At 39.4% G+C, this 13,811-nt stretch overlaps 1 protein-coding gene across 3 annotated transcripts in view; it reads left to right on the forward strand.

The window, feature by feature from the left end:
- Positions 1–13,811, forward strand: part of Dpp8 (dipeptidyl peptidase 8) — a 50,845-nt gene that overhangs the window by 15,160 nt on the left and 21,874 nt on the right. For all 3 annotated transcript variants that reach the window (XM_048424218.3, XM_048424220.3, XM_048424219.3), the window contains 7 exons: positions 169–279; positions 2,606–2,734; positions 3,908–3,969; positions 7,888–7,988; positions 8,593–8,770; positions 9,578–9,737; positions 12,867–12,946. In XM_048424218.3, the coding sequence (XP_048280175.2) occupies positions 169–279; positions 2,606–2,734; positions 3,908–3,969; positions 7,888–7,988; positions 8,593–8,770; positions 9,578–9,737; positions 12,867–12,946 (821 nt within the window). The remainder of the gene's footprint in view (positions 1–168; positions 280–2,605; positions 2,735–3,907; positions 3,970–7,887; positions 7,989–8,592; positions 8,771–9,577; positions 9,738–12,866; positions 12,947–13,811) is intronic.

Genomic DNA, 13,811 nt, shown 5'->3' on the forward strand with positions numbered 1-13,811 from the left:
CTCACAGAGGTCTGCCTGCCTCCACCTCCTGAGTGCTGGGATTAAAGGCGTGCACCACCACCGCCTGGCCAGCTTCCTCTCTTTAGAAGTGATGGAATATTTTGCTTTGTCATATTGTAAAAGAAAAAAAAAGTTTGAAGGATAATTTTGCCTGTTTGGTTTGTCCAGAATTAGCCAACATGGAAGAGGATCCAAGATCAGCTGGAGTTGCTACCTTTGTTCTTCAAGAAGAATTTGATAGATATTCTGGCTACTGGTGGTGTCCACAAGCTGAAAGAAGTAAGCAAGTTTAAAGTAGTATGTTACAGGTCACTCTAAGGATTAAAGGTTTTGACTGTCAATTGGCTGAGTGTACAGAACATAAAGCTGGGGCAATATATGAAAAGGTGATGAAGATTAGACCTTACTAGTAGCTATTTAGAAAATATAGGCCTTATCCCCCTCATGAACCCTCGTAGAGAGTTACACTCTGCCTCAGTACCTCAGGTGCTGCTTGCCAATTTTTCAGCTAGAAAGCTGGTCTGTAAGGTCAAGCAGCGTTATGACAGGATCTACACTAATGACTTGCTGTTAACACATGTGATTGAAGCTGGGCAGTGGTGGCGCATGCCTTTAATCCTAGCACTTGGAGGCAGAGGCAGGCAGATCTCTGTGTTCAAGGCCAGCCTGATTTACCAGAGCTAGCTCCAGGACAGCTAGGGCTGTTATATAGAGAAGCCCTGTCTCGAAAAACCAAATAATAAAGAAGGGGGGAGGGTTGAGTAGCATCTGTGTGAGCAGATGAGTATGTGTGAATGAGTCTGAGGGGCTTAAAACAGTGGCCCACTGCTAACCACTGTCCAGTGGAAATTCACTTACAGTCATATGTGGTCTAATATAAAGTGGACTTATTTTATAGACAAATTTGGAAACCTACACGTATATAAGTGTGCCATGTGTGTGCCTGTGCCTGCAATGACCAGAAGAAGGTATCCGATCCTAGGAAGTGGAGTCACAGTTGGTTGTGAGCTGCTACATGAGTGCTGGGAACCCAGCTGAGTCCTCTGGAAGAGCAGCAGGTGTTCTTAAGTGCTGGTTAGGACTCATTAATAGATCTATGGCATCACTATTGGTTTACAGCTAGCAAGCTGAACATTTCTTTTGTGTTTTCAAGATATAGTTACTCCCTGTAATCCTGGCTGTCCTGAAACTTGCTCTGTAGACGAAGCTGGCCTTGAATTTACAGAGATCTGTCTGCCTCTGCCTTCCAAGTGATGGGATTAAAGGCGTGGGCCTCTCCCGCCCACCTGGCATCTGAACATTTCTTTAGAGGGCATTGAAAAATATGTATTTTAATCCATGTCTTAGATTTGGACTTTTATTTTATAATGCAGACGTTTCCCATAATTATATAACTAACCCAGTATTTTATAGCAAATACTAGGTTTTATCATGCCAAAATTCTTCAAAATGTTTTCCCTGTTTGTATAGGTATGTATGTGTACACACACACACACACACACACACACACACACACACACACACATCTTTTTTTCCCTCCCAAAAGGGTAAACTTTAAGTCCTAGTAAAAGGAACTTAGAAGTCATCCTGCAGTTGTAAAGATGAGGAAGTTTTCATGTGCAAAACGTAGCACAGGGTCCAGCAAGTTGGCTCAGCAGTTAAAGGCACTTGCCGCTGCCCAATAACCTGATTTTGTTCTGTGGGACCCCACATGGTATAAGGAGGGAACTGACTCTCAAAACTTGTCCTCTGGGGACTGGAAAGATGGCTCAGCAATTAAGAGCACTGACTGCTCTTCCAGAGGACACGGGTTCAATTCCCATTACCCACATGACAGCTAGCAACTGTCTATGACTGACTGAAAGATCTGACACCCTCATACAGACAAACATGTAGGCAAATATACCAATATTCATGAAATATAAAAAAATAAGTGTTAAAAAAAAGAAGAAGAAAATGAACTTAGTTATACATCTTGTCCTGTATAACTGTGGAAAAAAATATATTTTAAAATGAAATGTCCAAATCTCAGATATGATTTTTAAATATTTTTCATGTTCCATTAATGAAATATTCAGTCTTAAAAAAATAAAAAAGAAGTTATCAGACTTCTAGCTGTAAATCACTAATAAGACTTACACACACACACACACACACAAGTGAATAAATAAATATAGTTAAGGGCTGGAGAGATGGCTCAGTGGTCAAGAACATTGCCTGCTCCTCCAAAGGTCCTGAGTTTAATTCCCAGCAACCACATGGTGGCTCATAACCATCAGTAATGAGGTCTGGTGCCCTCTTCTGGCCTGCAGGCATACACGCAGACAGAATATTGTATACATAATAAATAAATAAATAAATATAGTTAAAATTTTTTTGTTTTGAGACAAAAATCACAGCCTAGGAGTACAGCCCACTGGTAAAGTACTAGCCTATCATGTTTAAGAACCTGAGTTCAACCTCTAACACCCCTAATTCATAATGGTGCTGTATCTTATGCATGAATTATTTCCTTCAGTTCAAAACCTAGTTTTAGAGGGAATAGTGAATGATGAGTATTCTGTAATAATTATTCTAAATTTCCAATACCTAAATTCCTTTTAAGCTCCTAGTGGTGGTAAAATTCTTAGAATTCTCTATGAAGAAAACGATGAATCCGAGGTGGAAATTATTCATGTTACATCTCCCATGTTGGAAACAAGAAGGGCAGATTCATTCCGTTATCCTAAAACAGGTACTGCATTCCACTGTTCTTATTTATTCATTTCCTCCTCTAGGTGTGGTGGCTCATGCCTGTAGTCCCAGTCAGTACTTGGAAGTCTATGGCAGTAGGAGGGTTGTTAGGAGTTTCAGGCCAGCCTAGGATACAAGATGAGATCTAGTCTCTAAAAACAAAAACCATGGAGAGAGCAGGGATATAAGGAACATACCTAAATATAATTAAGACAGTATACAGCATGCCAACAGCCAACATCAAACTAAATGGAGAGAAACTCCCAGTGATTCCACTGAAATCAGGAACAAGACAAGGTTGTCCACTCTCTCCATACCTATTCAATGTAGTTCTTGAGGTCCTAACTAGAGCAATAAGACACCAAAGGGAAATCAAGGGGATACAAATTGGAAAAGAAGAAGTCAAACTCTCACTGTTTGCTGATGATATGATAGTTTACATAAGTGATCCCAAAAATTCTACCAAGGAACTTCTACAACTCATAAACACTTTCAGCAATGTAGCAGAATATAAGGTTGACTCAAAAAAATCAGTAGCTCTCCTGTACACAGATGATAAAAGGGCTGAGGAAGAAGTCAGAGAATTAACACCCTTCACAATAGCCACAAATAGCATAAAATATCTCGGAGTAACTCTAACCAAACAAGTGGAAGACTTGTATGACAAGAACTTTAAATCTTTGAAGAAAGAAATTGAAGAAGACACCAGAAAGTGGAAAGACCTTCCATGCTCTTGGTTAGGTAGAATTAATATAGTAAAAATGGCAATCTTACCGAAAGCAATCTACAGATTCAACGCAGTGACCATCAAAATCCCAGCAAAATTCTTCAAAGACCTCAAAAGGACAGTTGTACTGTGGGCTTACCATTTCCAAAGACTTTTAAGTGATTTTGTTCTTAATGAGTAGGTGGTGTTTGTTTGTTTTGTTCATTTTACTGTTTGCAACATTTCAGTTACGAAAGTAGTAGACAACTTCCCTTTGTTTTCCTACTGACTCTAGTTTTAGCCTCTTTCCTGTTAGCTACTCATATGAATTTGAAATAGGTTCTCCTTTGCACAATAAGTCCTGACTATATACAATATTCCTAATTTAACTAAAATCTGAAGGACAGTGATCTGAAGAAGTTGCTTGGAGTAATTCTGGACATTATTCATTTATGTTTCCTTCTAAAGGCACAGCAAACCCAAAGGTCACTTTCAAGATGTCAGAGATACTTGTTGATGCTGAAGGAGGGGTAAGTGTGAGGCACTGAGCATTCTGTGCTTTGGCTTCTGGTGTAGGAGACTCTTTGGTGCACTTTTTGTCAACTTGTTGAACTTATTGAGACATTTGTCATTTGTGATTTATAGGTTGACCTAATTTTCTTCCTTGAAAGCACTCATATTAGGCCTGTGGGAGGGTTATGTAAGAACCACATTAAATCCCCAGAACCCACGTTAAAAAAGCTGTCGGTTAGGCCGGATGGTGGTGGCAGAGGCAGGTGAATCTCTGATTTTTGAGGCCAGCCTGGTCTACAGAGCAACTTCCAGGACAGCTAGGGCTACTCAGAGGAACCCTATCTCAAAAAGACAAGAAAAAAAAAAAAAAAAGAAAGCTGGCCTTTGTAGTATGTGCATAATCCCAGCACTGGGGTGGGCACAGACAGATCACTGGAGCTCTCCAGCCAGCCAGTTTAGCCTGCCTATTGAACTCCAGACCAGTGAGAGACTGTGTCTCAAAAAATAATTTCTGAGGAGTAACACAAGTCATCTGGGCTCTGCACATATGCGTTCACCACACAAACATGTTTTTGCTCCTTGCAGGTAGTTTTTGCTCTTTGCCTTTATTAATTATTCAATCAACGTAAAACAGTGTTTACCTTGTGTGTTGGGTATACATCACATTTATGGTGGATTGAATAACTCATATTTCTCTTGTACTGCTGCTTTCCATTTGGACATGCTCACAAGATTAGTTAAAATGCAGATTTGCGGGGGGACTGGAGAGATGGCTTCTCAGTTAAGAAGAGCATGTTCTTGTGGAAGACCCAAATTCCATTCTTGGCACCCAGGTCGGGAAACTTCCTACCATCAATAACTCCATCTTCAGAGGATCTAATATCCTCTTCTGATTTCCATAGGTACCTGCATTCAAGTGCACATACATACATATAGATACACACATACACATACCTAAAAATAAATATTTTTTTCTGGGGAGGGTGGTTTTTTGAGATAGGCTTTCTCTATGTAGCCCTGACTGCCTTGGAACTCACTCTGTTGTCCAGGCTGGCCTCAAACTCACAGAAATCAGCCTGCCTCTGCCTCCCAACTGGACTGTTGGGATTTAAGTTATAGGCCACTATGCCTGGTTTTAGACTTTTTAAAAAAACATAGCTTTGCTGAGATATCATTTGCATACAGTGCAGTTCATTCAAGTTTCAAATTCAGTGACTTTTTGTATAACCACAGAGTCAGGCAGCCAGAGTCCATTTTAGAGCCTTATCATTACTACAAAGAGGAACACCCCACCCCTTAGCTATAATCCCCCAGTTCTAGGCAACCACTAAGAATGCATGAATGAAATCATACAATATGTTGTCTGGCTTCTTTGTTTGATGCTTTCAAGGTGCATCTGCATCATGCATTAGTACGTGTGTGTGTGTGTGTGTGTGTGTGTGTGTGTGCCCACATGTGCTGCTCGAGAACTCTAATAAGGGCCCCAGTCTTGTTGCCTTTCTGCTACTGAGCTGTATGTCCAGCCCATGTGCTTCATTTCTTGTTATTTTTATGTATGTGCTGGGGTGGGAGCAGTAAATGCATATGTGTGGGAGCCAAAAGTCAGTGTCAAGTGTTTTTCTTGATCAGTCTCCACTTTATTTTAATTTTATCTTTATGGGTATTTTGCTTGTATGTTTGTATACCATATATATGCCTGGTGGCTAGAAAAAGGCATTTAGATCCTCTGGAGCTACAATGATGAGTGCCATATGAATACTGGAAATTGAACTGGTCCTCTGGAAGAGCAGTCAGTGCTCTTAACTACTGAACCATTTTTCCAGCCTCCATTTTACTTTTTGAGATAGTCTCTCACTGCACCTGAAACTCACTGATTGACTAGACTGGCCAGCCAGCAAACTACAGGTTCCTCTTGTTTCTGCCTCCCCAGTGTTGAAACAGCACAGTGCTGCTATGCCTGCTGTTCATGTGGGTACTGGAGATCCAAACTCAAGTCTTCTTGCTTGTCAGGCACATACTTTACCAACTGAGCCATCTCCCCAGCCTCCATTATTTCTTTTTGCTGTGGTATACCACATTTTATTTACCTGTTCATCAGTTGATGGGTATTTGGGGTTTTTTGGGGTTTTTTGCTCTTAAAAGGTTATGATTTTGACAGCTTTCCCAGCACTCTCTAATCCCAGAACACGGGAAGTAGAAGCACACAGATCTCTGTGAGTTCAAGGCCAACCTCATCTACAAAGCAAGTTCCAGGACAGCTAGAGCAGTTGCATAGAGAAATCCAGTCTTTACAAACAAGAAAGAAATGGAAGGAAGGAAGGAAGGAAGGAAGGAAGGAAGGAAGGAAGGAAGGAAGGAAGGAAGGAAGGAAGGAAGGAAGGAAGGAGAGAGAGAAAGCCGTCATAAAACCAGACAGTGGCACATGCCTGTTATCCCAGCAATGTCTATATGCAAGAGATTGAGGCAGGAACTTCACAAGTTTGAGGCCAGCTTGGGCTTTATAATAGGACTGTGTCTTTTGAGAGAGAGTGAAAAGGAAGGGTTGGAAAGAGACAGCTAGGAATATGTATTGCATGTGTGTGCAAGTGTTTGTAATAGTTTTTTTATTTGTTTGTTTCTCTGGGATATACCTGGGACAATGGTTGGGTCATGTGATAATGCTCTATTAGTCTTTTGTGGAGCTGCAGGCTGCTTTAAGAATTATATTTCCACCAGCAGTGTATGAGGTTCCTAGTCTATTCACATCATCCTAACCCTTGTTTTTATCTGTGTTGTTGGTCACACCCATCCATTTAGAAGCCATAGTGCATTGTGGCTCCACTTACATTTCCCTGTGGCTAATGTTTCCTGTGTTTATCTTTAAAGAGCTACCTATTCAGATCCCCTTTTGTGGGGAAGAGAGTTCAAGACAGGGTTTCTTTGTGGAGTCCTGACTGTTCTGGAACTCACTCTGTGGACCAAGCTGGCGTCGAACTCACAGAGATCTGCCTGCCTCTGCCTCCCGAGTGCTGAGATTAAAGGTTTGCGCCACCACCACCCTGCTATTGACTTTTTGTTTTATTTTGTTTTGTTGTTTTTTCTTTGGTTTGGTTTGGTTTGGTTTTTTTGTTTTGTTTTGTTTTTGTTTGTTTGTTTGTTTGTTTGTTTTGAGACAGGGTTTCTCTGTGTAACAGTCCTCACTGTTCTGGAACTTGCTTTAGAGACCAGGCTGGCCTCAAACTTAAAGAGATTGCCAACCTCTGCTTCCCAAGTACTATATATATATTTTTAAAGCATCCATTATTTTTTTTAAAGATTTATTTATTTATTATGTATACAACATTCCTTCCATGTATGCTTGCATGCCAGAAGAGGGCACCAGATTTCATAGATGGCTGTGAGCCGCCATGTGGTTGCTGGGAATTGAACTCAGGACCTCTGGAAGAATAGTCAGTGCTCTTAAACTCTGAGCCATCTCTCCAGCCCTCCCAAGTACTATATTAAAGGCATGTGCCATCACTGCCCTGCTCCATTTTTTTAATTGCTTATTTTTTTTTTAGTTGTATTTGCTAAACTTGTAAAGGAAAAAGCTATTTGCCTATCAATTTCATTTCTTTCACATATTACACAGCTGTATTTTAGACTAAGATTTGGAGACTTAAGGACTGTTACTTCTAGACTCTAGACCTAAAGTGAGCAAAACTTGAGCCTGTCATTTATATCAAGGGCTTCGTTAGCATAAACCCTAAGGAAGACTTTGAGATCATACCAGTGCCTGTCCTAGGATTTTGCTGGGTCTAGAAAGCACCAGCACAGGAAACTGTTGTCTGACTGCTGCTTTACTGTCCTTTTGTACCCTTTTAAGTACCCGTGTCTGAAAAGATGGTGATATAAGTAGACTAGTGAGCATGTTATTTCCTTTGTCTTCTATAACTATTCCCTTTTCTTCTTACTAGATTATAGATGTCATAGATAAAGAACTGGTTCAGCCTTTTGAGATTCTGTTTGAAGGAGTTGAATATATTGCCAGAGCTGGATGGACTCCAGAGGGAAAATAGTGCGTATGTTCAATTGTCACTTTCTTATAACGAATTTAGGATCCAGAGCTTTAGAATGTCTGTGGTGTAGGCTTTGTCTTCCCAAGTAAATTGACACTCCATTATTCCCACTCAGGCCTTTTCCATGAACTCCGTGAACATACAGATCTGCAGTCCCATAAGCATAAGTGTATTGTATTGTGATTATAGGAATAATTGTTGAATGTAGTGTCTCATGCCTTTAAATACTAGCTTTCAGCAAGCAGAGGCAGATAGATCTCAGTGAGTTCAAGGCCAGCCTGATCTCCATTGGTGAGTTCTAGGCCAGCCAAGGGACACATAGTGAAGCCCTGTCTTTAAAAAGAAAAATAAGCCAGGTGGTTGTGGCACAACACCTTCAATCCCAGCACTTGGGAGGCAGAAGCAGGTGGTTCTCTGAGTTCAAGGCCAGCCTGGTCCCCAGAGCGAGTTCCTGGACAGCCAAGGCTACACAGTGAACCCTGTCTAGAAAAACTAAAATAAATATATAAAATAAAATTGATAGGTACCAAGGGAGAGAACAGGTGGTTATTCATTTTCTGAAAGCTTGCTTCATTTCTTACTTCTTCTCATTCCTTTGAACAGTGCCTGGTCCATTCTACTAGATCGTTCCCAGACTCACCTACAGATAGTTCTGATCTCTCCGGAGTTATTCATCCCAGTAGAAGATGATGCCATGGACAGACAGAGACTCATAGAGTCAGTTCCTGACTCTGTGACACCACTGATCATCTATGAAGAAACAACAGATATTTGGATAAATGTATGCATTTTTCTTTCTTGAACTTGGCTGTATATTTTCTCAGGATACTTAGGCAGATGTCATTCTATAGCAAGCTAACAAAATACATCCTTAAATTCAAAGGAACCGTGGATATTTCACGTTGGAATGATGGTTCCAGAATGGAGTAGATAGCATTGAAGCGACAGCTCACTAGTAACTGCAGATGTGGTCCCGCATACCCCAGTAGAGAACCCACAGCCTCAGCTCCAGCCTCTACTTCTGATAGGACTTTCAAGAGTTGTGTCTAGAAACTGCCTTTTAAGTTAGCAAACTATACCAAATATGCTAGTTTTTAATTGAGTTATGCATTTTCCAATTTAGCATAAAAATTAGATATAAAATAAAAACATTTCTCTGTCTCTCTGTAGTTGAAAGTAGGCTTCCTGTAATTCACCCAAAACAGATGAACATCTGTTTTCCTTCAACTGTTAGAATACTTCTCTTTGGAAAACAAAAGTAAAGCATGTTTTTCCTCCTTCTTTGTGTATAAGATTTATACTGTTGCATAAGCTTTGTGTACTTCAGTTCCAGACTGGAGAGTAGCAGTCTTAGCCATATTGTTTTTTTACTTTCTTCCATTTGGAAATATTTACTTCTCAGTGTGTGAAATCATTGCCTAAAGTAAAATAAATGTAGGAGGCCCAGGCAAAGCCTACTATTGTCAGTGCTCCATATCCCAAGCACTAACCACTGTCTATATTTCAAGTCATTCTTCCTTCTCTCATTTGGTTACCTATGTGGTATATTTACCAATGCATATAATAAACTAAGCTGTTCATTTTGCAGATCCACGATATCTTTCATGTTTTTCCTCAAACTCATGAAGATGAAATAGAGTTTATTTTTGCCTCTGAATGCAAAACAGGTTTCCGTCACTTGTATAAAATCACATCCATTTTAAAGGAGAGCAAATATAAACGATCCAGTGGTGGACTGCCTGCCCCAAGTAAGAAGTCTTACTTAATTATGTATTCAATGTTTTATATTTTATTTGCTTTACATAATTTATCTCAAGGCACATGTGTACAGGTAGAGGATAGCTTGTGAGATTCTCTTCTGTCCTTCCACTGTGTGAGTTCCAAGGATCAAACTCAGGACATCAGACCTGATATCAGGGACCTTTACCCATTCTGCCTTTTTTTTTCTTTTCTTTTCTTTTTCTTTTTTTTAGTGGAGACATGGTCTCACTATGTAGTTCTGATTGGCCTAGAACTCATTATGCAAACCAAGCTATCCTCAGATTCACAGGGATCTGCCTGCCTTGCTAGAATTAAAAGCTTGTGCCACCACAGTAGGATTTGAAAACTTTACAAAATAAAGTTTGTATAGAGATAGCTCAGTGGTTAAGAACACTTGTTCCTCTTGCAGAGAACTCAGCTTTTGTTCCCAGTACCTACATGGCAGTCACAATCACCTGTAACTCCAGTTCCAGAGGATCCAATGCTTCCTTCTGTCTTCCAGGGACATCAGACATACATGTGGACACAGACATACAATAAAAATAAATAGATTAAATCTTAGGAGAAAAAACACTGTATAAACAAATGTGACATATACTACAGTGGAATATAGTCTTAAAAGATTTATTTATGTATATGAGTTCTCTATCAGTTTTATGCCAGAAGAAGATATCAGATCCCACTATTGATGGTTGTGAGCCACCATGTGGTTGCTGGGAATTGGATTCAGGCCCTCTGGAAGAGCAGCCAGTGCTCTTAACCACAGAGCCATCGCTCCAGCCTTTCTTGATGGACACCTGGGTTGCTTTCATTCTTTTGGTGGAATGACACTACTATGACTATGTATGTTCCTCTATTGGCTTTTTCATTCTTTCCATTCCAGAAATGCAATGCTTGAGTCATATATTCTATTTAATTTTTCATCAACAAACCAGTGGTAAGGGCTACACTTTTTTTATATTCCTAATAGCAATATGCAAGGGTTTTCATTTCTCTCTGTTTTTGTTTGTTTGTTTGTATTTGGGGGATAGGTTTATTTATTTTATTTCTATATGTATGAATTTTTGCCTGCATGTATGCCTGTGCACCACATGCATGCCTGGTGCCTGTAGAAGTCAGAAGAGGGGGTTAGATATCCTAGAACTGGAGTTAATAGATGCTTGAGAGCCACCATATAGGTTCTGGGAACCAAACCCAGGTCCTCTGCAAAAACAAGTGTTCTTAACTGCTGAGGTGTCTCTCTAGCCCCTGGATTATTTTTTTGTTTTTGTTTTTTTAAAGACAGAGTTTCTGTAGTTCAGGCTTCCTTCCAATTCTCCACAATCCTGTCTCAGTTCCCATGTGCTGAGATTACAGGTGTGTACCACTACACCCAGCTTCACGTTTTAGCTCTTTATATCCTTGACAGTACTTGTTATTTTCTGTTTTCTTGCTTTTATAAGTTTATATTTTATTGTTCCTATTTATTTATTTATTATTTGTCTTGGTTTTCTGAAGACAGGGTCTTCATATGTAGCTTTGGCTGTCCTAGAACTCACTATGTAGAGTTCTTGCCTTTCACTCACTGAGATCTGCTTGTCTCTGCCTTACAAGTGCTGGGATTAAGGGTGTGTGTCACTATGCCCAGCTGTGGGTTTTTTTTTAATAGCCACCCTAATAGATGTAAAGTTGCATCTTCTATTTGTGTTCTTTTTTTTTTCTCAAACTCATATATACCATATTAGAGATTGAACCTAAGACTTTGTCACTGAGTTCCATCCCTAGCTCTTTTGAGTTTTTATTTTAAAATGTGATGATATAGCTGAGTAGCTGACATCACACATGTGCCACCAAGCCCCACCTGAAGAGGCATCCCATTGTATTTTGACACAGATTTTTCTAATGATGAGGAGTATTAAGTACTTTCCATATTCATATTGGCCATTTGTATATCTTGTTGAGAGAAATACCTATTCAAGTCCTTTGGATTCTTCAGTTTTTCTGAAAGGCTTTTTAATTAGTGGGATTTGGAGAGCAGTGAGCTACATCTTGAAATCAGCCAAGTAAACACTAATTATGACTGTGCACTTTTCTTTAAAGATTGAAGTCTTATAAAACAGAATTTCTTTCCATGAGCTTCAGCTTAGCTTAGCCCTGAACTTAAAACTGTCTTACTAGTTTCTTTGTTGCTCAGGAGTAAATTCACTCATAGATGAAGAAAGAACAAAGAACTAAAATCATACTCTGAAACAATAAGGTATCTTTTTTGTTTGTTTATTTGTTTTTTTTTGTTGTTGTTGTTTTGTTTTGTTTTTCAAGACAGGGTTTCTCTGTAGCTTTCCTGTCCTAGAACTAGCTCTTGTAGACCAGGCTGGCCTCAAACTCACAGAAATCCACCTATCTGTGTCTCCCTAGTGCTGGGATTAAAGACGTGCACCATCACCTCCCGGCAACAATAAGGTCTCTTAAATCTCTCCATTAACAGCCTCAGAAGGAGGGCTCTGTCCTATCAGCACCTATCAGTTTGCTGATGCTGCTTGGCCCTATTTTTTTCTTTTTCTTTCTTTCTTTCTTCTTTTTTTTTTTTTTGTTTTTGTTTAATTGCTCCATCTCAGGGTTTTTTGTTTTGTTTTCTTTTGTTTTTGTTTTACTTTGTAATTATGTTTGTTTTTTTCTTTCTCCTTATCCTCCCCTTCATAGCTCTAATGTGAAACTCTTTTTGTTTGTTTGTTTGGTTTGTTTTATTTGCTTTCTTTTTCAAGATGAGGTTTCTCTATGTAGCCCTAACTGTCCTTGAACTCACTGTAGACCAGGCTGGCTTCAAACTCACAGAGATCCACCTGCCTCTGCCTCCCGAGTGCTGGGATTAAAGGCGTGCACCACCAAGCCTAGCTAGATATTTTATCTGTAATTTTTAGTAACCATTTGAAATAACTCAATACCATTTAATACAATATTATCAACTCTTGTCTTTAACTAGTTCCAAACACTTACATTACCTCAAACCTAACATTGATGTTTTTACTTTTGTTTTATTGCAGCTTTTTGGAAAAGACAGTTTAGAAAACTTTTCTACGTTGTTTCATTTGCTTATGATTTGGAATAAAGTACTGAATTTTGGTTGTATTTATCTTCAGGTGATTTCAAGTGTCCTATCAAAGAAGAAATAGCAATTACCAGTGGTGAATGGGAAGTTCTTGGCCGGCATGGATCTAATGTATGTTTCTTTATTCTACTGATATGTTTGGTTAGCCTCTGCCTTATGCATACACTGCAGAAAAAAATGAATAATACAGTATATATGTATGTATGTATGTATGTATGTATGTATGACTCCAGTGTTTTACAATATTAAGTTAGGGCCTAGAAGAATACAGGTTGTTACGAAGGAAAAATCTTAGTTCAATCAGAATGTAGTGATACATACCTTAACTTCCAGCACTTGGGAGACAGAGGCAGGTTGAGGCCAGCCTGGTCTACCTAGCAAGTTTCAGGCCACTCAGGGCTATATCATAAGACCCTGTCTTTTAAAAAAAAAAAAAAATTAAAATAAATTTTTAAAAAAATCTTATTTTAAATCATAACATTCACCTATTTTATGACTTTAAAATAAGATGCATTCCAGTTACAAAAGATTGCCATTTTCTAGGCCGGGTAGTGGTGGCGCACACCTTTAATACCTGCACTTGGGAGGCAGAAGCAGGTGGATCGGGGCCAGCCTGGTCTACAAGAGCTAGTTACGGGACAGCCTCAAAAGCTACGGAGAAACCCTGTCTCGAAAAGCCAAAAAAAAAAAAAAAAAAAAAAAAAAAAAAAGACTGCCATTTTCAATTATCATATTATTTTTGTGTATTGTGTATTTTGTCTGCATGTATGTCTGTGCACTATATGCATGCCTGGTGCCTGTGGAAGCCAGAAAACGGTGTCAGATCCTCTACAGCTAGCATTGTAGACAGTTGTGAGCTCCAGATGGCTGTTTTGAACTGAAACCAGGTCTTATGGAAGAACAGCCAGTACCCTTAACCTTTGTTCCAGCCCAAAATCACCATTTTTAAATATCTTACTGCCATTTAGTAAGGAAG

Source organism: Myodes glareolus, chromosome 4 (genome assembly GCF_982192425.1).
Source record: "Myodes glareolus chromosome 4, mMyoGla1.1, whole genome shotgun sequence".
Classification (NCBI taxonomy): Eukaryota; Metazoa; Chordata; class Mammalia; order Rodentia; family Cricetidae; genus Myodes; species Myodes glareolus.